This window comes from Penicillium concentricum, assembly GCF_028827145.1.
Source record: "Penicillium concentricum strain IBT 3081 chromosome Unknown utg000002l_segment0_segment0, whole genome shotgun sequence".
Classification (NCBI taxonomy): domain Eukaryota; kingdom Fungi; phylum Ascomycota; class Eurotiomycetes; order Eurotiales; family Aspergillaceae; genus Penicillium; species Penicillium concentricum.
In genome coordinates this window covers 8,664,513-8,689,961 of record NW_026622755.1, presented here as the reverse complement: position 1 = coordinate 8,689,961, position 25,449 = coordinate 8,664,513, and the positions used below count along the sequence as shown (strand labels likewise).

The following is a 25,449-nucleotide window of genomic DNA, read 5'->3' as shown; positions in this document are numbered from 1 at the left end:
TTGGTTGGTGAACCGAGTGAAAAGCCCCGGCCCACTGTTGGCTAGAATTCAAGGCATGAACATGTTTGATGCTCATATATTTTGGGCTATCTAGCAAAGTCCCAGGATTAGCTACAATAGAAAGTGCTGGTTCATTCTCTAACATACGTGAATGGGAATCAACCCATGTGCAAAACATCTTCAACGCCAAGTAATGTTGAGACATCTGGAGCCCCCATATGGAATGTACTTTGTACAGCTCTATGAAATATAAATATATGGACCAGATAGTCCGGATTTTACTTATTCGATCTGATCCCGCCATGAAGATTGTATTGTACAAGGCATTAAATCTTTTCTAATCCCAGGTAGGTGTATGTCTTTTGGTGAAATGGATAGGTCTATGGTCCCGAGAAAGAAAAAAAAGTATTTAAGACCCACAGTCTACCCGACGGCAGTTTATTGCCGCAAGTCAGACTCGCCCAGTAGCCAATGGAATTCTGTCGATTCAGCTCAAAAATGGGCTCTGACGCAATAGAACATTGTTTGGGCTGATGATTTGGAATCCCTAATTAGGAATTCAATTTGAATCTCGAAATTATTTTTTTTCTTCGGCTAATTTAAAAGCCTAGGCTGTCACGCTTTTAGTTTTTACCTTTTATTTCTGCACGGAGGTCTCCGTACTCCGATTCGCGTCTAAAAAGCTGTCAAGGTAAATACCTGTAGGTGCGCTTGGCATTCCCGGATAGCTCCCGAGTTCTCCAACTTCTCATAAGCCTTATTATTCGCTCTAACAGGCTACCCCTGTATTCATCTTTATTCTTCCCATGTCTTTTTTCCCATCATCAAAGCGGTAAGAAAAATGATATGGATGTACGGGGTACTTTGTAAGTCAATTGGTTATTGATTACGATGACATCATATGCTATATATATATATATATGGTAAATGATCACATTCAGCTGAGATACATCCTTATATCCATGGCAAATAAGTGCAAATCTAACACAAACAATCAAGCACTCAAATTTCAGTCTCAATTTTATAGTGGGCAGCTTACCAACTCACAAGTGTGAACGCCAAGACCCGACAAATAGGGCGAGTTGGGCCAGGGCCATTGACATCAAATGTGGGGTAATAAGGATATTGTAAATAAGTGCATACATAGTACCTTGATGTTCAGTTACATGTTTGCAGATATATGATAGGTGAGCTCTTATATTACCAGCCGGTAGTATCGTCATAACCCATTTCCTGATCGATGACGTAGTCCTGGGGAAGCTTCCATCTCGCCGATCATGGAATTTCCTACTTTGTATATTTTTCCCTTTCTCTTTTCCTTGATTCTCACGATTAAAAAAAAGTTCCTCTTCTGCGCTGTACAGTCCACCTAAATTAACACGAGAAGAGAAAGCTCAACCTGATTCATTTCCTTTCCAATCTCTAAGATGGCTACAGGCCAGCAATCTAATGCTCCCCAGAGCCGTCGGGTCGGGGAGCATTGGAGTGGTGCCAATCCAATTCCAACCATTCATCACTTTATGGAACATATCGATGCCGAGAAGAAAGAACGTGATCGCAGGATAGACGAAGAAAATAAAGCCAAGAAAGAGAAGGCTGCACGTGAAAAGGCGCAACGGGCGTCTGGAAAACAACCAGAGCAAGCAGATCAAAAAGATCAAAAAGACGGAGATGCCGTCGCTCATAAGCCACGTGAAGTCTCCCAAGCCAAGATGCGTACCGTGACAGATCCCACCACGGGCAAGGACATTGGCGTTGAGGACCTAGACGAGACAGCTATGGACGCTGTAACGAATCCAATGGTATGTAGGATGATCTTGGACAAATTATGAATGGATTCTAATCCATGCGCAGTTGACAGTTCCGAATGCAAATCTTGGGAAACCCACGGTAATATATCTCTATAGAATATCGTTCATCGGGACATATCACTGACATGTATATCAGGACGTTCAAACAAGTGCCGATCAAGATCTTGCAGAGTATAAAGAAAAACAAGACATCACCGCACCCCCCGATCCCATCGCCGAAGGCACGACCTCCGATGTTCCCATTCGAGGAGAGAAGACCAATGTTCTATTCCACCCCACGCCGACTGTTTCATACCAGCCTATGTTTGAGTCATTGCAAAAGCGTGCGACGGCACTTTGCATAGGGATACCTGTTGCCATAATTGTACTGGGGCGGATGTTCGGAGGATCTCTTTGGGGCCTTATTCCCTTGGCTGCATGCGTCACGAGCGGCGTATGGTTATGGATGCAGGAAGTTCTTCGCAGTGGTCGAGCAATGGAGTGGAGTAGCGAGCATGTTCGTGGCCAGATGGTAAGTTTCTATTATTATATGATCTCATTGGTGGATTGAAATACTGACATCTTAAAAGGCCACTGCCAATCTCCTTCCTGAATCCGTCGAGTGGATGAACAGTTTCCTCGGAGTTATATGGGGACTCGTTAATCCAGAGATGCTGACGCCTGTGGCCGACACAATCGAAGATATCATGCAAGTCTCTGCGCCCAAGGTTGTAGAGAATGTTCGAATCGCAGAAATCGACCAGGGTGATAACCCACTACGAATTCTGAGCATGCGGGCTCTACCCGACGATCATGTGCAGGATTTGAAGAAAAACATCCGCGAGGAAAACAGAAAGAACAAGGATCCACAGGAAGCCGCTGCTGCGGAGGAAGGAGCGAGTTACTACAACATGGAAGCCTCCTTTGCCTATCACGCAAAGCCAACTGGCCAGTCTGCTTCGGCAAAGGCACGCAACATGCACATGCAGCTGGTCTTCTATCTCGGAATTCGAGGCTTGTTTGGTGTGCCGTTCCCCGTGTTCGTGGAACTGATTGAACTCGTCGGAACTGTCCGCATGCGCTTCCAAATGATGCCCGAAGCACCGTTCATGAAGGATGTGACTTTCACCTTGGTCGGCATTCCCCACGTCAGGGCTGGCTGTATGCCAATGTTCCGAACGGGAGTGAATGTTCTAAACCTACCCTTGATATCCAACTTTGTCAACTCCGCTATTAGTACCGCGTGTGGCATGTTTGCAGCTCCCAAGTCAATGACCATGGATCTTGGTATGATGTTGACAGGAGATGACATCCACAAAGATACTCTGGCTCTTGGTGTGATGTGGATTCGCATTCACCGCGCTGTCGGTTTGAGTAAACAGGATGCTCGTGGCAGCGAGGGTGGTGGCAGTGACCCATACATCAACCTGTCCTTCTCGAAGTATGGCAAGCCTATGTATTGTACCCGTGTGATTACGGATGACCTCAACCCAATTTGGGAAGAGACTGCCGCCCTTCTTGTGACGCCAGAACTGATCAAGGCCGATGAAAATCTGAGCATCGAGCTCTGGGACTCTGACCGTAACACAGCTGATGATATTGTCGGCAAGATCGAATTACCTATCCGTGAGATGCTTCAGCATCCCAGTCAGATGTATCCCCAGGTGTCAAAGCTTCAGGGTATGGATCAGGGCACTGAAATGCCCGGTCAGCTGCATTGGGAAGTTGGATACTTCGGGAAACCAAAACTTCGCCCTGAGCTGCGTACTGATGGCAAGAAGAAAGACCTTCCTGAAAACCTAAAAGGCAACCCGACTTTCGAAGATGAAAAGGGAACTATCAACAACGACGAAGAGGATGCCGTTATGCATACACCACCTGATCCAATTTGGCCCAGTGGTATTGTGCACATTGTTGTGCACCAGATCGTCAACCTTCAGCTTGCCAATATCAAGGGCAGTGATGGGAACCGCAAGGGCAAGGAGTATGAGCCGGCGAAGCAATATGGTGAGAACACAGAGGAGCAGGGTGAAGATCTTCCAACAAGTTACTGCAAGGTTATGTTGAACGATCAACTGGTACGTATTTGTAGATACATGCCCCGCAACTCCAAATTCCGGATGCTAACAGCATGTTTCAGATCTATCGCACTCGTGCAAAGGCTGTGAGCTCCAAGCCTATCTTCAACGCAGGAACTGAACGATTTGTTCGCGACTGGCGCTCAGCCGTCGTGACCATTACCGTCCGAGACCAACGCTATCGCGAACACGACCCCATCCTTGGTGTGGTTCCCCTCAAGCTGTCCGATATTCTTCAAACCAGCTCGCAGGTGACCCGCTGGTATCCCCTCGATGGTGGTATTGGGTTTGGACGTATCCGTATCTCTCTTCTGTTCCGCCATGTGGAGACTAAGTTGCCACCTCCTATGCTTGGCTGGGATGTTGGCACCTTTGAATTTGCTGGACAAAGTATCATCGCGAAGGGCTATGGTCGACACACTAAGATCAAGCTGCGCACCGGTGGCAGCGTTGGCAAGATCACCCGACACAAGTGTCACATGAATGGCAGTGATGCGGAATTCGATACCTCCGATGAGACTTTCCGTGACTCACTGCGCATGCCTGTGAAGCACCGATACCGCTCTCCAATTGTGTTCGAGTTCCATAATCAGGGCAAGCGAAGTGCAGCAGCATACGCTGTTTTGTGGCTCCAACACCTTGTCGATAACGAGGAAACAGACATCGACCTTCCCATCTGGACGACAAAGATGGGTACTCGCTTGACACAAAATTACATCACAGAGGAGAATTGGAAGGCCAAGGAGACACCTGGACTCGAGGACTTGACGGAGGTGGGACGCCTACAATTCCGATGCAAGTTCTCACCGGGCATTGACGAGTCGCACGAGCGGTTCGTGGTTGATAACGACTCCCGCGAGACCTTCGAGACCTGGGAAGCGTGTCTGTCCCAAGGTGTGCGTTCCCGCACCGTGAAAGTCGAAGTTCCCGTCGAAGTGCAAGAAAAGCACGAGCAGTCTTTGATCGACGGACGGGACATATTGAAGCAAGCCTCGCCCTCTGAGCGTCAGCGGTGGATCGACCATCACGGCCAAGACTGGAGTGGTGCATTTGGTCAAGACCCGCGTGCCTTCACTGATTCCATCGGACGCAAGGTCGCCGAGCCTGGCCGGGACGAACCTCCCCATGACCCGTACACCCCTCCCCTCTCAAGGATCACGCTCGTCCTCGATCCAGTCTCCAAAGCGAAGATCACGACGACGACGAAACCTCAGAATCAGATGACGAGCTCGAGCCCTTGTCCAATGGACCCTCGACAATCAGTGGTGGTACTGGAAATGGGCCACCTGCGTCACAAGCCAATATGAGTACCAGCCAGATCAACAGGGCGAATAAACACAGTGAGCAGCGACAGCAGCGTGGTCTCATGCAGTGGAAGCCTGCGCGGAATGCTGCTTTTGCCAAAAATGAGGCCAAGTATGCACTTCGTAAGATAAAGAAGAAGGTTGGAGCTGGTGGTCTCACTGGTCGCGAGCCAGATGTCGAGACGGAGACTTAACGACGTATGAATGTTTTCTATTTGTTTCTGGCGTTTTGTATCTCATTTGCATGAATCGACTGTATAAAATGTGAATATCCATTATTTACTATATATATAAGCTTCACGAGTTATTGAACCTCTCCCTTTTCTGGGCGGAACCAAAGGTACACCTAGTACAAATCCTCTCGGCCCTCAGACTACAGTTTTAGTATCTTTGGGATTTCAACTCAACTACCTATAGATGGTGGCCTAGAACTTGACAACTAACCAACTGGCACGACTGGGGGCGTTTCTTTCAATCTCGTGAGGAGACCTGAGGATCCGACAACATGCTAGATCGCTCAAGTCGCCACACATCGACTGAGGATATGTGAATAAGCAGAAAATCCGCTTGTATTGTAATCACGAAAAAAAAAACTTCCGAGGCCGTTATAAAGTTGAAAAGATAAAGAACTGGATTGAACTTTGCCAGTCACTCGCTGCTTTGTTTTGCGGTGCTTTATGAGATTGGAAAAAGTACATATACATCGAAAGGACATAATGCATAAAGATATGTATGCTAAAACAACAGCCATAGAAGAAAAAAAGGACAGATGTGCCCAAAGCCACCAGATAAAACCAAATAGCGCCTCTATACAACATGATTCGTGAGTAAATAATATATGCATCGCCATTATTATGCAAGAAAAAGAAGAAGCGGCGAAAAGAAAGAAAAAAAGACATCAACCATGAAACCATGAACATTGCATAAATTAATGACCGGGTCCAAAGTCAGTGGATACCCGAAGAGACTCCGACCCAAAGGAAACCTGAGCGGAGTGCAATAATGAGACATTCTCGGGGCCATTGTTCGAGACCGTATCGACAGGCCCCAGAGTCCATTTCCATTCCCTGCGTCGCTTGGCACCGTGCCGGGGAGTCTGCGGCGTAGACGAGCCATCAGCCTCAAAGCCATCTAGCAATGCCACCGCCCGGACCTGACGCTCTATCCGCATTGTGCGGCGTTTCTTCCGTTCCGTCTTTGAGAGCGAAGACCCACGCACGCTTTCATCGGCGCTGGTATCATCGCCCGAGGCACTTGTCTCTGATGTTGACGGGCTGGAATCGGTGTCTTTTTCGCCTCCGGCATTGGGGGCGGGGCGTGTCTCAGGTGGGGTTTTGGTGTCTGCCTCGGCTTGCACTGCCTCCTCCGCTACGAGATCGAGGTGTTGCGCGGTGTAGCGTTCTGTTCGGATTTCTTCTTCCAGTGGGTACCGGTAGCTGACTTGTTTCTTTGCTGGGAAGAAGACACGGCGGGAGGCTGCACCGTTGGGACCATTTCCGCCCGCTGATATAGAGCCTGATTGTCGGCGAGTTGCAGGTTCTAGTGGGGAGTTGCGTAGAATGCTGCGCACTCCGATGGGGAGTTGGTAGGGGCTTCGGTTGAAGATATTATTGTTCGGGTGTAGGATGTAGGGAGAGGACGGTTTGTTGAAGCGGGTAGATTTGGATGGGGAGGTTGCGGATGATGGGGATGTGACCTCGTAGGCATTCTTGAAGGTATTTCGAATGGTGGGGGATGCAGCTGGTGCCGCTGCGAAAGAAAAGGATAGGCCGGTAGTTGAAGAGCCGAATGTGCGAGGGAGAGCGGTGGTTTGGAGGGTGAGTTTTGGTCGGGAAGTTATTGTAGTCGTGGCATCTGGCGACAGACACGACATATTGAAAAGTAGAGACCAGAAAATGAAGGATAGTCAAGTGTGTATCAAGGGAAAAAAAGAAGAGGAAAGATGTTTAGCGGGGTTGAACTAAGAATAGAGGAGGTTGGCGCTTGGATGTGATGAAAGATGCATGTCACAGATTAACTTCACCTTTTGATAATATATAAAGTCCGAAGTACACAGAGTACTCCATAGATTATTAGAAGCAGAGATTTTCCACAGTTTATTCCAGACTCAAAGTGGATGCGTAACTATCGACGCCACCATCCGAACTATTTTCTCTTTTTCTAATTTAATCCTAGGCATATTTCATCTTCTACTCCGTATTCCGTATACTTTAGAGTGTTTTAATCTATATTCTTAAACCAAATCAGGCTCGTAGTCAATTAGAATCAGGATCAGAAGGAAGAAAAACGCGCTTCTATAAAAAGAACAGGGCCCGTGGGTCTCCGATCTACATCTATACATACGGGTTTGGTGGCGAATACCTAAAAATGGTTCGGAATAATCTATACCTATAAAGTAGGTTGAAATGATAGGTTGAGAGTCCACGTTCCAAGTGTGTCTTATCCTTTGTTTACATCTACTTCGTTCTACATACAGGTACGTATACATGTATTTGATCAAAGCCTACAGTACACGTGACGCAAGCGCCGTCAAATGTGACATCGGCTCCACCCAATAGCGTCGACTTTTCTTTGGCATTTTCCACTTTTGTGCCAGGGAAGCTTAAAGGTCTGGCCAGGAGTTTCTTCGGGGAGATGTCTAAAAGGGAGGGGAGATAGTAGCCTTGGGAGATATAACTTATTTTATGACTAAATCTCGAAATAGCTTGTAGCTGCCTTGCATTGGAAGAAACATATCAGAGCCAATACAATGAGTATCCGCCTGCTCTGTACTCCGTATACTCCACAGAATTAGGACTAAGCTGAAAGACTTAGGCAGGTGGGCAGGCAGAAATGTGCAAGTCTGATAATGCTAAGCCACATACGCCACACACCAGCCACAAACACATTGCAGCCTTGGAAGGTTCCAAGCCTTCGATTCTTCCAGGGCTGACTTTGTTCCAACGGGCTTTCAGCTCCAGGCACCCAAAAATCAAATCGCATGGACACATCTGTATCAGCTCAGGGCTCATGGCACTATTGGTGCGGAACGACAGTCGAATCATCCTCCATTTGGTGACTCTCCCCACTCTTACTGCCTTGCTTTGACTAATTATATCCAGGATTATGACTGTTTCTATGCCTCAGTCTTTGAGACTGAACAACCTGAATTGAGGTCGCTTCCCTTGGCAGTTCAGCAAAAGCAGATTGTGGTAACCTGCAACTACGAAGCCCGACGGCGAGGTCTGCATAAGTTGCAACTCATCAAAGATGCCAAACGCATCTGTCCTGATGTCGTAATAGTTCTGGGTGAAGACTTGACCAAGTTCCGAGATGCCTCCAAGACGCTTTATCTGCTGGTTCGCTCCCTTGTCTGGGGCGGCCGTGTCGAAAAGCTAGGCTTTGACGAGCTCTTTCTCGATGTCACGGAAATGATTGACTATAACACTGGCGTGTTAAATCAAAATGACTTGGCGAATTCGTATTTCCATCTTGATCGAAAGGACCCGACCGTTGGATTTTCCTACGATGCCACTCGCTTCCAAGGATCGACATTCCCCGCAATGGAGGCGGCCTCCGTCGCTCAGACAGATCTGTCTTCGTTAGAATTGCGCTTGCTCGTTGCCTCTCATTTACAGAGTCATATACGGAGTAAGTTAGAGCATCAAATAGGCTTCACGGCTACGGGCGGGATCTCAACCTCCAAACTGCTGGCAAAGCTGGTGGGTAATGTTCACAAGCCCAACGGCCAAACGACTCTTCTGCCGCCATATACGGCCACCGAAAATAATACGAGCAACGTGTTCCAGTTTCTGGATGGTCATGAGATCCGAAAGATTCCTGGAATTGGATCTCGGATTGCCCAGAAACTGAAATCCCATATCACAGGGCAAGAAGAGATCGACAAGAAGATCACAGTCAAGGATGTCCGCCAGTTCCCTGGCATGGGCCCGCCTTTACTGGACAGAATCCTTGGCGGGCCAGGCTCAGTGAAAGGGATCGGGATGCGCATGTGGAGCATTCTCCATGGTGTAGATAATTCCGAAGTGCTCGAGGGTCGCGATGTGCCCACCCAGATCAGCATTGAGGATTCCTATGGCCGGCTAGATACCCTCGAGAGTGTACGACGAGAGCTAGTAGTGTTGTCGCGAAGTCTGATCCGCCGTGTAAGAACCGATCTACTTGATATGGATGATGACACTGCTCCCCAAGGGAGATGGCGTGCTCACCCTCGCACTCTGCGATTATCGACCCGGTCAAGACTTCCGCCAGACTTAGGTGCCGGGCGTGCGCACAGTTTCAATCGCATCTCTCGCTCGGCACCCCTGCCGCCCTTTATCTTCAACCTGGATGAGAATATCGATGCATTGGCCGAGCGACTGGTCCGGGAAAGTGTTTTCTCTATGTTTCGCAAATTACATCCCGAAAAGGCTGGGTGGAACCTCAGTTTGTTGAACGTTGCGGTTACCAATATGGTGGAGAGCGCGGGAGATCAGAAGCAAAACAGTGGACGTGATATTGGGAAGATGTTTCGACAGCAGGAGACAGTACTCAAAGATTGGACTGTACAGAAAGTCGAGTCCTCATCTGATGTGCCCGGAGGTTCCCGTGAGATAGAGTCATCATCAGACGATGGGTGGGACGACGATGAACCCTTGGGGAGTATGGACTGCCCTATATGCGGGGGGTCGATCCCACATTTTGCTCAGTTGGCACATCAGATATATCATGAGAACTAGGGGATCCATTATTTGGCAGCCTTGAATGCCAAGCATCGGAAGTCTTTGATAGGTTAATATCTAATGGCTTGGCCCCTGAGCCACTTACGCGTATGAATAAAACGAGAACCCTGGCGCTTCTGGGATATTTAAATAGGAGTACGGAGTACGGAGTACTATTTCACTTTGTAGACTTGCACAATTTCAACATTGGATATATGGTGTATCATCCCCTACTTACATATTGCCAAGCAACATAAATAACTATCTCCACAAGAACCAAAAACAGCCAATTGCCCCCCCTAAATGTATTGAAATAATGTACATTAAATTTCATCAAAATGGAATTGTTTCAGTCCACTGCCAAGCCCTATCCTTTTAGGATTCCTAAGCCCTTGGCATGGAACCCTGGAGATACGGCTGAGTCCGGATTATCTGATCCCTCTTTCCTTTCTCTTCAGTTTTCTACTTTTCTACAGTCTTTCGTTATTCTCTCTTTTGATATTTCTTTTCTACTTGACCCTTTTAAGTGGACCCTTTGAGATTTCCCTTTCTCAGGGCCAAACTCTATCTCCCTGAAAAGGAACCCGGGGAACAACCCTGATATTCTGCCCTGATATTGCGATGAGGTTTTCTAATATCTTGCCCTTAATCGGTGCATTTTCATCGCTCATTCCACAAACACAAGGTAAATATTCCCCTCTCAGCCCCTGTTGCCCAGTCAGCCCCGTTGCCTAGCCCCGTTGCCTAGCCCCGTTGCTTAGCTAACTATCTCCAGCACGATCACAAGCTTCAGAGGCCATTCGACAGGTGACGCTTGTCGATAATGCCATCATTCGGACTCCTTCACATCAAATAGACCACCTCTCACAATTTGATATCACCTTCGCCTTACACCAAGACGACACCCGCATAAAGCTAGAACTTGAGCCCAATCATGATATCTTGGCCGACGACGCTTACGTGCAATATGTTGGTGCCGACGGCACAATAACACGTGCGGAACCGATCAACCGAAAGGAACACAAAGTCTTCCGAGGCCGCGCCTTGGTAGGATCTGGAAAAGGGAGATGGACGCCAGTGGGTTGGGCAAGAATCACCGTCAAAAGGGATGGCCTAGAGCCTCTTTTTGAAGGGGCCTTCAGTGTCAACGATGACAAGCACCATATTGAGTTGCAATCGACCTACCTCGACAAGAAGCGCCCGATGGATGCCGACGTCGAATCCAGAAATGGGGAATCTATGATCGTCTACCGTGACTCCGATATGTCTCTATATACGCACGCTGAGCTCAAGAAGCGGTCGTTTTCTGCCTCCGAGGGCTCTGAGGGTTGCGGCGCAGATCAACTTGGGTACAATGCTGATCTGGCCAGTTCAATCTTTGGATATGACATGGACGAAGCAGATGGTCGGTGGGGTGTTGCCTCGTTGAACTCGATGTTTGGATTGAGCAAGCGACAGTCGTCAGATATTGGCGGTGTCACGGGTAACACTGGCGGTGTGAATCTGAAAACGACTATCGGGGATTCCAGTGGATGTCCCAAGACGAAGAAAGTCGCCTTGATCGGGATTGCGACCGATTGTGAATTCACCGAATCTTTCATGGCTACCAACTCCACCCCCCGTGAAGCGGCCAAGGACTGGATCATCAACGTGGTCAACACGGCTTCAAATCTCTATGAGGAATCTTTTAATGTGTCCATTGGTTTGCGCAACCTTACAATCTCCGAGACAGGCTGCACCAGCACGGGCTCCGCTGCTACCCCATGGAACGTGGACTGCAACGGCGGAAATGTCACTTGGCGGTTGAATGAATTCTCCAAGTGGCGTGCCACACACTCAGATGACAATGCCTACTGGACTCTGATGACCAACTGCCCAACAGGCAGCGAGGTGGGAGTTTCATGGATGGGTCGTCTATGCTCCTCCGAGCTGGTTACCTCCGGAGCTAACTCTGTGGCTGGTGCCAACGTCGTAGTTCGCAATTCCGGTTCTTCCTGGCAGGTGTTTGCCCACGAGACTGGTCACACCTTTGGAGCAGTGCACGACTGCGATGAATCCGGCTGCAAGAGCAACTTGGATGCCTCATCTCAATGCTGTCCGATGAGTTCGTCGACCTGCGATGCCGGTGCGAAATACATCATGAACCCATATGCTCAGAACACCATGACCAAGTTTTCGGACTGTACCATCGGTAACATCTGCTCTGCCATTGGCAGAAACAGCATCAAGTCCTCTTGTCTGTCCGACAACCGCGGCGTCGTCACAATCAGCGGCAGCCAATGCGGTAACGGGATCGTCGAAGGCGATGAGGAGTGCGACTGTGGTGACGAAGAAAGCTGCGCCGGCAACTCCTGCTGTGACCCAAAGACCTGCAAATTCAAAGACAGTGCTGTCTGCGACGACTCTAACGACAGCTGCTGCACCCAGTGCCAGTTCTCCTCCGCCAGTACCATCTGCCGCGCCAGCACCGGAGAATGCGACATCGCTGAGACCTGCAGTGGAAATTCAAGCTCCTGTCCTGGAAACAAATACAAAGACGACGGCGCAGCCTGCGGCGATGAGGGCCAGAAACTCGCTTGCGCTAGCGGCCAATGCACCAGCCGCGATTACCAGTGTCGCACAGTGTTAGGCTCCTTGGTGAACACCAACGACTCCTGGGCCTGCGAAAACACAGGTTATCCATCCTGCAATCTCCTCTGCGGCACATCCTCACTCCCCCACACATTTGGTACCACGGAGTGCTACGACATGGGCCAGAACTACCTCGACGGTACTCCCTGCGATGCCGGCGGCCGCTGCAACGCAGGCCAGTGTAAGGGATCCTCGGCCCTGGGCTGGATCCGCCAGCACGAGAAGCTTGTTATCGGCATTTGTGTCGGCGGCGGCACACTGCTCCTGCTCATTATCTTCTTCTGCATCTATAGTCGCTGCAAGCGCAATTCACAGCTGCGTAAGGCCCGCAAGGCTATCCCCCCTGGTACATATCGCCGCTATAATGGTCCCCAGCCTGATCATCGGCCTATGGACCAGTGGCATGGATACCGGAATGCCGGTTATCAGAATGTGCCTCCCCCTGGTGCGCCGCCGCCACGATACTCATGATCGCCCCGTTGCTTGTGGCTTTATTCTAGTTTATGGGTTCTATTGAATCTTATCTTATTTGCATTCGTTCCTTCTAGGATTTGCGTATGGGGGATTTGGGTATTGGCGTCATCGCGGATGGTTGGTTTTTACATATATCGGTCCTTATAGTATTGTATCATCCGCGATCTGGATTTTTGGGCTTTCCTTTCTTGTGGCTAGTCTTTTTGGATTTATATGCATTCTTCGTGAGTAGATACATCGAACCCATTGGGGCTACATTATACCGCATATCAAATTACAAGTATGGGAACCTCAGTATGTAGATGTAGATATCGTATAGAGGAATGAACATCCATTTGAAGTGCGATTTTAACCCAAAATAAACACAAAGGAAAAGAGGCACTTACTCCCAAAACAAGCACACGAGTAAAACGACAACAGACAAGAAAAGTACTCAAATCCCAACACCAAGGAAAACCCCCATGCACAAACAATCAACAACCCCCAGTCAAGTCTCAGTCTCAGCCTTTGAGAGCGAACCCATCCAACAAAAGTATCTAAACCCCAGCAAGACGACCGAGAAATCCCTCATCCTGATACTCATTGCCAACAAATCCCAACAAAAGCCTCCCGAGTAACACCACCAACACCCTCAAGATCAAACTCCTCAATCATAGCCCTAAGCTCCTCCTCCTCAAGCCCAGTCTCCCCCAACTCCCTAGCAACACGTCTCAAATCCTCAAGATCAATAAACCCCTTAGCCCCCTCGTCGAAAAGCTCGAACGCACGCAGGATCTCGTCGCGCGGGTCCCGCTCGAGGATCTTCAGCGCCGTGACAGCTTGGAACGACGAGAGCGGCATGAGAAGGTTCGACGGGTGCTGCGGGTTCGAGACGGGGCCTTTGTTTGAGGCTTGGGGCTGTGTCTGCCCGTGCTGGTTTCCGGCGGCTTGTTGTTGTTGTTGTACTTGTGGACGGGGCACGCCGTAGGTTGTTAGCAGGGAGATTAGTTCTTGTTTGCTGAGTGTGAAGCCGAGAGCGCGGAAGGCGACGCGGAGCTCGTGGTAATCGAGGTGGCGGTCGCGGTCGAGGTCGAAGAGGGTGAACTTTTGGAAGGGGGTTTGGTTAGCTTTGGTTTTGGATGGGGTTTTTGGAGGGGTGTTTTCTTTTTCACGATTGGAGAGGGATGAGAGAGGGGGGATTGCATGAGGGTATAGTAATTGGGGAGAATCGTAGTTTATCATAAATGGACTGGGGTATCCCTTACAGCTTCGTTGATCTCTTCCCTCTGCTCTTCGGTGAGTCTGCTCAGCGGATTTGCGTCCTGCGCTGGGCCATGGGACTGGGCATTTGTTGCGGGTGCGGGCGCAGACTGTTGCATTTGCTTTTGACCTTCGGCGCCGTTGAATTCTTGGTTTGCATTTCCCAGACCGCGATGCCGTGAGAACGATGAGGCGCTGAATGGCATGGCGTTCGTATTGATGGAGCGTTCTGGCAGTTTCGTGCCGGCGTAGGAGCGCGACGCGAAAGGTTGGCCAGAGGCCATGGTGAATGGCGTGTTCAGGTTTAATTAGAAGGATTAAGAGTTCTTCAGCATTAATTCAAGTGGAGGGGCTCGCAGCCCATGAGAATGTGGAGAGATGAGGTGTTTGGCGGTGGGAGGATTCTGGAGACGCGCCAGACGCGGGAATGACTTGTTTTGCTGTTACAGATATAACGATCAACAAAAATATTACTATTGGGAATTCTTTGAATTTTATTGCTAGAAGTATGAGTGAGCGAACTTCTAGATACCTGGTGCTAATCACGAAGCAATTGGACATTTATCCCCAAAAACTTCACTTCCTAAGCTAACCTTCCCCAAACGTGTTCAAAACGATTGTATGTTCCTCCCATGGATAACTTGTAAAAAAAAAAAGCAATAGTGAGCGAATGTCGACAAAGGTTTCAACAATTGTACAGGGATTGCGGGAAATTGCCATTGGGTGGCATTGTATCGAGTGGCATTGAATCAACAAATGTCACAGCCATTGGATCAAATGCATCAATGCTATCGTTTCCGAGGACGGTGGATAGACTATTCGATTCAAATATCTCGATTTGATCGATATAGACCATATTATCAAAGGCATTCTGTTGAGGAATCACTGTATCGTGAGAAGTCATTGATTGCGAGTGCCCATCGTGCTGCTCAACATGATTCGCCACACGCCCAGGCCGAGAGAAATTATCAGCCAAGAACACTGGCATTTCGAAGGCTGGCGGCGAAAATGGACTCTCGGGCTGGCTCAAAACGGACTGCATTTGCTCGGGGTCATCCGGCACTCCCAGCCAGAAAGCCATATCGATCTCTGGACATGACGGGATTTTGGGAACTCCGTCCTCAAGAATCGCTCTACTAGAAGATTTGTTCGTAGACCCGTGTCGGGGGGACACATTGCGCAGGATATATTCGAGTTTTTCGCGAACACCATTTAGATGATAGCTAGAGGGACCAAATATTCTCGCAATGAGTGGGTTGGTTTGAAGATCTTGCAAGCCACATACAACTCGGTAATATAATGCAGCGGCGACCCAAGCGTGATCGATCTCTCTTTCTTTCTGTGGCCTTTTTTTGTTCTGCTTGTCCTTTCCACACAGAGCCACGTACAGGACAGGGCAAAACTCCTGAGACCTTTCTGCGAGCTTTCGGAAAGAGAGAACCAAAATATAAAACAAGACGAGTCTCCCGGTGCTAATTTCAAGCCAGGACGTACGGATTCGAGCCTGCGCCAAGCCTTGAATGGCTATAAACTGATGTGCAATTTTGAGTGCATGCCAAACGAGTGTGTTTGGTTTGTATTGATCATTCAATTTGACCAGATCCACAATGGGGAGGGCACTGGTCACCCCAGCGAGAAAGTCATCGACGGGGCACTCTGCTTTACTCGATAGTGTGATGTTGGACCTCTTTACTGTCCAATGCCATGCAGTGCAGTCTCCGCCATATGTTTCGCGGATATTGACAATCGCGTTGAATGCATTCATGTGTTTAAAGGCCTCCTCACTCATACGTTGCAGATGATCTTTCGCCTCTTGGGATGGGAAGCCAAGGATAGTAAGAGAGTTTCCCGTAGGCGGCCCAAGCAGGCACAGATCTCCCCAACTTCGAAAGCAGATTCGATTACCCTTAGAAATGCATGCCTTAGAAATGCATGGAGGACACGGTGTAGTTGTTCCACACTTCTTCTTAGCCCGATAGCACGCCATACACGAGCCGCCAGCTTTCTTAAGTGCAGCGGTATCTTCTTTCTGTTGCTGAATTTCTGCCTTGTCACGGGGTACTTTTTCCCGGATTTTGTCAGACTTCCCAGGGTTCGTTGGATCCCACGGGATGAAGCCGTCGGGATACTGCTCTTCCAGGGGGGAGACGTTGGACGTACTGGCCCAGTAGATGGCTGGGTTTCACTGCTGTGTGCACTTCGAGCACGCTCATGTTCAGTCGAGGTGTATGTCCGGGAATCATTGGAGCTGGAAGGCGATGTCGAGGGTCCAGATTTCGAGCTTGCTGAGGATATGAAGCTTTGTGGTTGATCTTCAATTGTGGTAAATTCCATCATCGAATCAATGCGAACAGGGCCACCAAGAACAACAAGCTCCTGGGGTTGGTTGTCCATTGTATCTTTCTCGAATAAGTTGCCCATTTTAAGTATGTCTGGATCTATGAGTTGGGTCTCATATTCCATGGGTGTTGCCGACGACAGTTGCCATGTCTGTGGCATTGGATGTTCGATATTGAAATCAGAAAAGTATGGCATGTTTGATGCGAATGGAGACATGGGAGACTTGAAGGTCAGTGGTGAGTAGGAGGGCGAGATTAGAGATGGATCGAACTCACAGAATAGACAGACTCCGGTGTATGCGGTGTATACGGTACGCATTTACGCCCGCGGTTTGGATGAGGAGAGAACGGAGATGGCTGATGCCGTGTAGCAGCTTGTGCTATCATGTTTTCGATGATAAACGAGAGGAATGATGGTGATCGAGATTCTGGAAGATCGTCGAGCAAAAGGAGTGCAAGAGCGAAAGGACGGGCTTCAGGTAGAGCCTGGTAGCAAACCAACGTTGGTACTTGAACAAGTTGTCGATCCTTCGCGAGGGTAGAGAAGTAGAGAATGAAGTAGAGAGTGACTGATGTGAAGTAAAGGTAGAGCTAGACGATACCTGAGAACCTTCAAGATTACTCAAAGCGGACTAGGAGGACCAAGCCAACGCTTAGCTTAACTTTAGTTGAGCCATTCAACATCATAGCCACAATACCACAATGTCCCGAGGTCACTGGAGGTGAAGCAGGCGCGACCAGGCCCATGAGTCCGATTCCAAATCCGGTATGGTGGTAGGTAAGGTTTACCTAGTGGAGTTTTTGGGGGTGCAACGGCGGAAGTATGAGCCTTGGAACACTGCCATATCATAGTTCCATCTTGGGTCGATATAGGAAAGACGTGATCATGACAATCAATCTCTTTGATATGAGGTACTGTTCAAATGTCTCTTCGCGTGCCCAGATCCAAGTCCTCCAGGAAGGTACGACCGAGGAGTTCCTCTGGCAAGTAATCCTGTTGGACCTTGCCGTCGACATAGTTTGGATTGTATTTGTACTCCGCACCATAACCCAGCTCCTTCATAAGCTTCGTTGGCGCATTCCTTAAATGAACAGGGATGGGCAGGCCTGCGATTCCAGGCTCGTTCAAGGCGGAAAAGACGTTATTCAAGCCACGGTATGCGCGAGTACTCTTTTTCGATAGCGCCATCGCCACAGTAGCGTGTGCCAGATTGATTCGCGCTTCTGGGAGTCCGATCTTCTCAACTGCTGAATGTGTGGATATAGCAAGTGACAGCATGGTGTTGTCCGCCAGGCCAATGTCTTCGGAGGCGACAACGATCAGCCGTCGAGAGATATACAGGGGATCTTCACCCGATTGAATCATGCGAGCAAGGTAGTAGAGCGCTGCATCTGGGTCACTCCCTCGGATGGACTTGTGAAAGGCGGAGATCGTATCATAATGCTGATCTCCAGCACGGTCATACACAAGCGTCTTGGTCAGGGATCGTTTCAGGTCCTCCTTGTCCATTCCAGACCTTTTTGACAGATCCATCGCTAGCTCCAACAGATTCAGGGAAGTGCGAGCATCTCCATCGGCGAATCTGGCGAGATACTGAATCAGCTCCTCGTCCACCAGTTCCGAGGGAGAATAACTCGGGCCTTCAACCCGGAGAGCACGATGAAGGATCGAGGTGATGTCCTCGTCGGTGAGCTTTGCAAGCGTGAATGTTCGGCAACGCGAGAGCAGCGCATTTTGGACTTTGAACGACGGGTTTTCCGTTGTGGCACCGATGAGCGTGACCTGGCCGCTCTCCACCGGACCCAAGAAGACATCCTGCTGTGACTTGGAGAATCTGTGAATCTCGTCACAGAAGATAATGGTTTTTCTCCCTGTGAGTCCCAGCTCACTCCGAGCTTCGGCAAATATCTTCTTGCACTCTGCCACGCCGCTGCTCGTACTGTTGATTTCCACGAATCTGCTGCCCACCAGCGACGAAATGACTCGAGCGATTGTTGTTTTTCCTGTTCCTGCGCTGCCCCATAGTATCATGCTCGGTACTCGGTCCTGTTCTATGAGTCCGCGTAGGATCCCGTTCGGTCCGACAAGTTCTTGGCCGCAAACTTCTTCCAGGGTTTTAGGTCGCATGCGCTCCGCTAGAGGTGCTGCTTTGTGGAAGGCATTGATCTTTGGACGCTTTGCTTGTGGCTCTTTGGAGTCACTCTTTGCTTGCTTTGGCCCATCTCGCTCCCGCGTGGATTCCGCTTCCTCGATAAATGATCGTTTACCGTTGAGAGCGCGTGGGGTTGTTGCGGGACGCGACGGGGACTCCTTGAGGAGATTCGACTGGGCAGAAGCTTTGCGCGCGGACGGAGTTTGGAACATGCTTGGAACTGGTCCCTTTTGGAGGGATGACAGTTCCCCTGGAGAGGAGGACGGTTCTTCGATGAAGCTCTGACAACCTGAGTCGATGTGATCATTGATCTTCAACTGGGGGACAGATTGCTCGCATATTGGGCAGGAGACCATGATGACCGGAGAATGATATGGTAATCCAGTAGGTTACTCAAGAAAATCTTTGAGGTCCCTAAACCTAGAACTGATAACCTCCCACCCGCGACGCGTTCAACGCGTTAGTTAATTAGTAATTAGTTAGTAATTAACTAGCAGGCCTTGGTGCCTGAAAATGAGCAAACAACCAAGCTAATTTATATAGTTAGTTATGTATACTCCGTAGATATGATATATAGGTACATATAAATACATACAGTTACTGTATAACCTCCGAAAATAAAAAAACAATCGGAAGAGGCCGAATGCGGAGCACGCCATCCGTGGGGAAATTCAACTTCTCCATATATCCCCCTCTTCTAATTTTCGCCCATGATTTCCCCTTGGCACATCCTTGCTCGATCACAGAATTGCAGGTCTAAAAACCTCTTCTCGGCCTTTTCGATATTACCCCCTAGTTACGCAAGAGCGATGTCGGCAACAGCTTCGCGACCCGATCCATTTCGCCCCGCCAAGCGGGTGGCAGGACAGCGCCAGGATGTTTGGTATGAAGTTTTGGGAAACAAGACGGGAAAGACATACTAAATGGCGATTCAAGGTCAATCGTCAACGAAGCTGCGGCAGCTTCGCCAGTTCAGCCGATTGTGAACATGGGCCAAGGGTTCTTGTGAGTCACCATTTCGACCCCAATCACTTCAAGGAATAGGAACTGACGTGCGATATTTCTGTGCAGTGGTTATAACCCTCCCAAGTTCGCTCTGGATGCTGCAAAGGATGCGCTAGACCGAGTGGAATGCAACCAATACTCTCCGACAAAGGTAGAGAACGCCAACGAATCTGCGCATGGTCACACAAATACTCATACAATATAGGGCCGTCCCCGCCTCAGACAGGCTATCGCGGATGCTTACTCGCCCTTCTTTGGCAAGAAGCTGAACCCCGAAACTGAAGTCTCGATCACAACTGGCGCAAATGAAGGTGAGAGATCGGTATAATTTACCTAGAAATGGACGTTTGGCGCTGATAAGTGACAAAAAGGCATGCTCAGTGCCTTCATGGGCTTCATCGAGGACGGTGATGAGGTCATTATCTTTGAGCCCTTCTTTGACCAGTAAGGAGCCCAAAGATTGCGAGAGGATTGAGCGCATACTAATTCACTCGGAATAGATATATTAGCAACATTGAGATGCCTGGCGGTACTATCCGCTATGTTCCCCTCCACCCGCCAAAGGATGGTGCTACCAGGACCTCTCCTGCATCAGAGTGGACTATTAACTTTGAGGAGCTCGAGAGTGCCATGAACCCCAAGACAAAGATGATTGTAAGCATGTGATACCAAAGTTCTCTGAATATTCAAGCTAATTGTATCAGGTCCTGAACTCACCGTAAGCAGCCTTGATTTACAGAGACGACTAAAGTCTCAACTAACTGTGTTCATAGGCACAATCCCGTCGGCAAGGTCTTCTCGCGCGAGGAGCTGGAGCGCATTGGCGAACTCTGTGTGAAATACAACCTTATCATCTTGTCTGATGAAGTCTACGACCGCCTCTTCTACGTTCCCTATACTAGAATCGCCACCCTGTCCCCAGAGTTGTACGAGCGCACTTTGACCGTGGGCTCTGCTGGCAAGGCCTTCTACGCTACTGGTTGGCGTGTTGGGTACCTCATCGGCCCTGAACACCTGATCAAGTACGTGGCTGGCGCACACACCCGTATCTGTTACAGCAGTGTGTCTCCTCTCCAGGAAGCTGCTGCCGTTGCTTTCGAGCAGGCAGAAAAGGAGGGCTTCTGGGACGAGAGCCGAACAGACATGAAGGGTAAAATTGAGCGGTTCTGCGAGGTCTTTGATGAGCTTGGTATCCCGGTATGTGATTTCTCTGCCCCTTATTATCTCCACTCTGCCATAGATTGATTTTGCTGACATCAATCTCTATAGTACTCTGATCCTGAGGGTGGATATTTTGTGCTTGTCAACATGGCCTCTGTAAAGCTCCCGGCTGACTATCCATTCCCTCCCCATGTTGCCAGCCGTCCTCGTGATTTCAAGCTTTGCTGGTTCCTCATCCAGGAGGTTGGCGTGGCTGCTATTCCTCCCACTGAATTCTACACCGATGCCAACACCCACATTGCTGAGGATTATCTCCGCTTTGCGGTGTGCAAGAACGATGACGTTCTCGAAACTGCCAAGGAGCGCCTGAGAGGGCTGAAGAAGTATATCACCCAGTAAACAAAGAGCTGCAGGACTTTGATATGTGAGAAGTGACGAGATATGCATAGAAGTGTTACGATTCCAATAGAAAATTGGATATAAAGATGCAAAATATATGCCACAGAAGCCCACTCTCCATATATCCGTATTCCCTTACGCGATTAATCTACCAGTACACACAGCTACTCCTATGTAACTTACAGCACCTGGATATAATGAACCAGGCACAGTAGGACAAAGGCACCAACACCCAACGGTCTTTGTTTCTATCTACATAGAAACAAAGGAGGGGGCGATCAACTCCCCTCCAACCCGCCGCCACCGAAATCATAATACATAAATGGGCATCCTGGACCTGGGGGGCATCCACCGACTGAACACTGATAATATCTCTCTCCAAACCAGCCACCCCAGGTCCAGGACCCCGGTACAAAGAAAAGGGCTAGGGAGGGGACGGCTCCCTACCCTGACCAGCCGTTTTCACGGCATCTCCAGCTCCATGGGGCCCGTTCCCGCCCCGTCCCAACCTTCGCCGCGGCAGAAAGTCCGCCGGTCCGTTGAAAGGACCTCCGAGAATCCTCCCCCACACGTGCGAGCCACCACGTCGCTCACCGAAGGATGGGTGGCTCGGTGCGCCCTCAGAATCCAATAATTGGATTCGAGGTATTCGCACACTCTCCGGAAGCCCAACCCCCTACACTGGTTACCGAGCAACGTGGGGCGACGCTCGCTCGCGCAGGTCGAATCCTCGCAGTGACATCGGTTGGCACCGACCCACTCCGTCTCACAAGCATGCCGCAAACCAAGACGGCTCATATCGAGGGAGTTACCCATCTCGAGTCCCATCTGGTAACGCAACATGCTGTCCATGTCCTTGTCACTGGCCCACATGTTGTGGGCCCGCATCCAGTCCCGGACAAGCCGGTAAAGATAGTCCACGAGGGCTGGATGTTCAACCGCCGCTGGAAGAAAGGGAGAGTTAGCATATGATCTGAAAAGTAGGAAGTGGTGAGGGCTGTATGATGTCAGAGTGCGAGGAAGCTGAGAGTGCGAGGGAACTGAAAGTGAAAGTGTAAAGAAGCTGAAAGTGATATGAAACTTACAGAAGAGACAAATTGCAAGGCACCGGCGGAACCGGTCCTTCTCTTCGGCGTCCTCGAATTGCACAATGTGTGCGATTCGAGGTGAACATCGCAGCCCTACGTGACTGGCTGGAGCGTCCGCAGCCTTCACCAGGTCGTCCCACTCCGCGAACACGAAGTAGTCACCTCGGTCGCGGGCGGAACTGAACCACACCGCCTGACGATGGCGCTCAGGGGTATCCCACTGGTGAAGGCTGGGAAGCATTGGTGGACCCACGAGAACGTCGTATGGAATCGAACCGGCCAAGAGCTGGTGCTGGTAGACTGGTCGGGTCCCGCAGACCAGCCAGTGCATCTTGGCATCCTCCCACAGGTGGCCATTGCCGCAGTAGCGGACCTCGGAAAACGGTCCGCACTTAGGGCAAACAACGGAGACTCCATCCCCGAAAGCACAGAGGACTTGGCAGCCTTGCTTCTCGCAAAGCACGGCGATCCTGCCGAAGTCCCACTGCGATTCAGGGGATGGAGTCCCGATGTTGCCGAACTGCTTGGCTGTGGGAGTTGGTTCTTCATCCTCCGGCGACTCGGGTGGAGACGGAGAACGACCTTCCACTCCATCGCCCTGGGAGGAAGCACTGGAAATGGAGGGCTCGAGGTCCGCATTGCGCTCTTGCTGACGTTTCAACAAGTTCGTGCGCCTCCGCCTTTCCTGCTTCCTCCTCTTGTATGCATCCTTCTTCCCACATCGGCTAGACTCGGCTAGAGTTTGGTCGTCTGGCTGGACGGTGCCATCTGAGCTGGGTTCATCTGACCCAACCCCAGCCGAGTCTGTGGTAGATGGGTTAGAAGAGGCACGAGAGGACAATGGAGGGTCGGCCGTTGGGGACGAGGATGCGATTTCCAGGCCCTTGAATCGCCCTGTGGTCTTTGGTTAGCATGTATTCAATACAGAACATATGGAGAATATAATTTCTTACCTAGACTGGCCACATCAAAAGACTCACTTCGACGCAAGACCCGTTCCTGCGCTTTGTGGCCGTCAAGGTACTCTTCAGGGTCTAAATAATAGTTAGCGGCTGCGTCCACAATGATATAAAGAGTAAGCAACTTACCAGAGAACCACACCTCATCCCCGTTCTTCGAGACAGTGCCCCGAAGCCCAACCTCATCCCCCCACAGAGTAAGGCACAGCTGATCTGAAATCTCTGCTGGCTCATTTTTTTCCGCATTCACTTCCCCATCCCCATCATCCTCGGTTTTCTTCCATGTGATGCTCGTAGGTGTGAAGAAACATGAAAGTGAGGATGAGGGGAGGGGAGTCTGGGGGGAGAGGTGGGTTCGGGCTGTCTCGAATGATGAAGACAATGGGGTAGTCAAGTCAATAGGGGTAGGCAGCCGGGAGGCATTGACTGTTTGTTGGCCAGCCACTGCCGCAAGTTGCTGCTCAGTCGGGACATCCTGTCGAGCGATGTCCTGCACTCCCGGAAGTAAACGGTCACCACGTTCTGTGAACTGATCTGCCTTCTTTCCTGTGTTGGGGCCAGACGAGCCAGACGAACTAGGTGTGCACTTTCCCTTGTTCTTACCCTTGCCCTTTGACTTTTTGTTGCTCTGCTGGGTATCAATTCTGAGTGTAGAAACCCTCTTGGTCAACTCTTGCTGGGTCGACTCTTCCTTGGCCAACTCCTGACTTCCCACTGTCTTCATCGTATGTTCTTGCCCCAACACTGGCGGCTCAGGACTTGGCACAACCGAGGCATTTGACTTTTCGTCCCCTGAGCTTCCTTCTTCAATGTTGGAAGATTCCCGGGCTCTCTTTGTCAATCTCTTTGATTGCTTCTTGCCTTTGTTCTTTTTCTTGATAGAGGGGGGTACTTGTCATCGACAGGCAACTTCCCAAACAATTGGTTGTCTATGTCGCCAGTCTTTGCCATCAGCCATTGAATGCGCAGCCAAACGCGGACCGGAAGTGCCATCCATTTGCCGTAAGTGTTCTGTGATGTGTTAATTAAATCCCAATATTGGTCAAGTATGTATACTGACAGGGTCTTTGTTAGAGATCTTTTGATAAAACTCGTCATTCTCATCAACAGTAACCATCAACTGCTCCCCACGTCTCGCATCCCTCCCACTAACAAACCTGAACTTTATGATCTGTGAATCTTCTTCTGCCTTCATCCAGCTTACTCGGCAGCCGGATGTTTCCCATGGGGTTGTCCATTTGATGTAATAGCTGTCTCTCTTCGGGTTCTTCGACTCTCGATAAGCCGGCGTGGAACCAGTCTCGATGTTGCTCATGGAAATATCCTTTGGGGATATGAAGAGTGCTTCAATCGATCTCATGAACCCCTTCATGCCATCTGGGTAATCGATAGGGACCTTGAAGTCAATACGTATGATATCGGACTCTGTCATGATTGCCTCAAGATCGCACTTGGGGCTACTTGTGGGGTTATTCTTCACAATGAATGTCGGGGAAGGGGTCCGCCAGTCCTGGATCTCCAGCCTCAGTTGTCCATTGCCCAGAGTGAGCCCCGCCCGTTCATTGGTCCAATCCTTTGACTTGAGCCGAGCCATCATTCCGATGAGTTCATTTTCGAATGTGTTTACATCGAAAAGCTCCATCTCAGCTTGAACTAACTGAGGGTTGAGCAGCTCTGGCACTCGGAGTTTAAGTGTCGGGTGTTGATTTGTGGATGTGAGCTGAGTCATTTTGAGGCATTGCTGAGTTTCGATTGCATCGTGCTCTTCGCATGGATTCTGGTGCTCCCCTCCAGGCGCAGGTCGGGGAGACTTGGGAGAAATCTCGCCGTCAACAAACTTGCTGAACATGGGAGCCATTTCGTATGATGATGATAGAGAACTGTTGACTTGATCTTGTCAGTCAATGGCTCTCCATCGAGGTTTAATTTCCTTTGGATTGAAAGACATACCGAGTGGAAACAAGAATGAGGTATTTGATGTTCTCTGTTGTGTATTGGAATCAAACTGACTATGAATTAGCTGGGATCCATCGATATCCGATACCGTGATTCACAAGAAGAATCTCTTGATTATAGGCAAAAGCCTACATATGTCTTGACAGACGTGATTAGCAGTTTCTTACTGCTCA

General features: G+C 49.6%; 8 protein-coding genes across 8 annotated transcripts; 3 read left to right on the top strand and 5 right to left on the bottom strand.

Annotated features, from left to right (window-relative positions):
* Positions 1 to 1,427: 1,427 nt before the first annotated feature.
* N7517_007016 (C2 domain protein) lies at positions 1,428 to 5,366 on the top strand (the record flags this gene model as incomplete). Its single annotated transcript, XM_056724746.1, has 6 exons — positions 1,428 to 1,802; positions 1,855 to 1,890; positions 1,948 to 2,322; positions 2,381 to 3,868; positions 3,931 to 5,000; positions 5,045 to 5,366. 6 exons carry the CDS (start codon positions 1,428 to 1,430, stop codon positions 5,364 to 5,366), a joined length of 3,666 nt encoding a protein of 1,221 aa, XP_056580996.1.
* Positions 5,367 to 6,100: 734 nt separating this feature from the next.
* On the bottom strand, positions 6,101 to 7,045 carry N7517_007015 (uncharacterized protein; the record flags this gene model as incomplete). Its single annotated transcript, XM_056724745.1, has 1 exon — positions 6,101 to 7,045. The coding sequence occupies one exon, from the start codon at positions 7,043 to 7,045 to the stop codon at positions 6,101 to 6,103; it is 945 nt and encodes a 314-aa protein (XP_056580995.1).
* A 1,107-nt stretch (positions 7,046 to 8,152) lies between these two features.
* Positions 8,153 to 12,974, top strand: admB (uncharacterized protein; the record flags this gene model as incomplete). The annotated part of the gene is made up of 3 exons (XM_056724744.1): positions 8,153 to 8,164; positions 8,274 to 9,813; positions 10,648 to 12,974. The coding sequence occupies 3 exons, from the start codon at positions 8,153 to 8,155 to the stop codon at positions 12,972 to 12,974; spliced, it is 3,879 nt and encodes a 1,292-aa protein (XP_056580994.1).
* A 582-nt stretch (positions 12,975 to 13,556) lies between these two features.
* cdc31 (putative cell division control protein Cdc31) lies at positions 13,557 to 14,500 on the bottom strand (the record flags this gene model as incomplete). The annotated part of the gene is made up of 2 exons (XM_056724743.1): positions 13,557 to 14,060; positions 14,222 to 14,500. The coding sequence occupies 2 exons, from the start codon at positions 14,498 to 14,500 to the stop codon at positions 13,557 to 13,559; spliced, it is 783 nt and encodes a 260-aa protein (XP_056580993.1).
* Positions 14,501 to 14,901: 401 nt separating this feature from the next.
* Positions 14,902 to 17,146, bottom strand: N7517_007012 (uncharacterized protein; the record flags this gene model as incomplete). The annotated part of the gene is made up of 3 exons (XM_056724742.1): positions 14,902 to 16,299; positions 16,377 to 16,778; positions 16,832 to 17,146. Coding segments are annotated over 3 exons (2,115 nt in total), but the record flags the coding sequence as incomplete, so codon positions are not given.
* A 328-nt stretch (positions 17,147 to 17,474) lies between these two features.
* Positions 17,475 to 19,064, bottom strand: N7517_007011 (ssDNA-dependent ATPase MGS1; the record flags this gene model as incomplete). Its single annotated transcript, XM_056724741.1, has 1 exon — positions 17,475 to 19,064. One exon carries the CDS (start codon positions 19,062 to 19,064, stop codon positions 17,475 to 17,477), a length of 1,590 nt encoding a protein of 529 aa, XP_056580991.1.
* Positions 19,065 to 19,418: 354 nt separating this feature from the next.
* Positions 19,419 to 21,273, top strand: N7517_007010 (kynurenine--oxoglutarate transaminase; the record flags this gene model as incomplete). Its single annotated transcript, XM_056724740.1, has 9 exons — positions 19,419 to 19,591; positions 19,645 to 19,713; positions 19,780 to 19,864; positions 19,919 to 20,024; positions 20,085 to 20,157; positions 20,214 to 20,367; positions 20,418 to 20,431; positions 20,487 to 20,910; positions 20,983 to 21,273. The coding sequence occupies 9 exons, from the start codon at positions 19,419 to 19,421 to the stop codon at positions 21,271 to 21,273; spliced, it is 1,389 nt and encodes a 462-aa protein (XP_056580990.1).
* Positions 21,274 to 21,735: 462 nt separating this feature from the next.
* N7517_007009 (uncharacterized protein) lies at positions 21,736 to 25,178 on the bottom strand (the record flags this gene model as incomplete). Its single annotated transcript, XM_056724739.1, has 6 exons — positions 21,736 to 22,217; positions 22,359 to 23,255; positions 23,315 to 23,395; positions 23,450 to 24,194; positions 24,224 to 24,331; positions 24,381 to 25,178. The coding sequence occupies 6 exons, from the start codon at positions 25,176 to 25,178 to the stop codon at positions 21,736 to 21,738; spliced, it is 3,111 nt and encodes a 1,036-aa protein (XP_056580989.1).
* Positions 25,179 to 25,449: the final 271 nt, after the last annotated feature.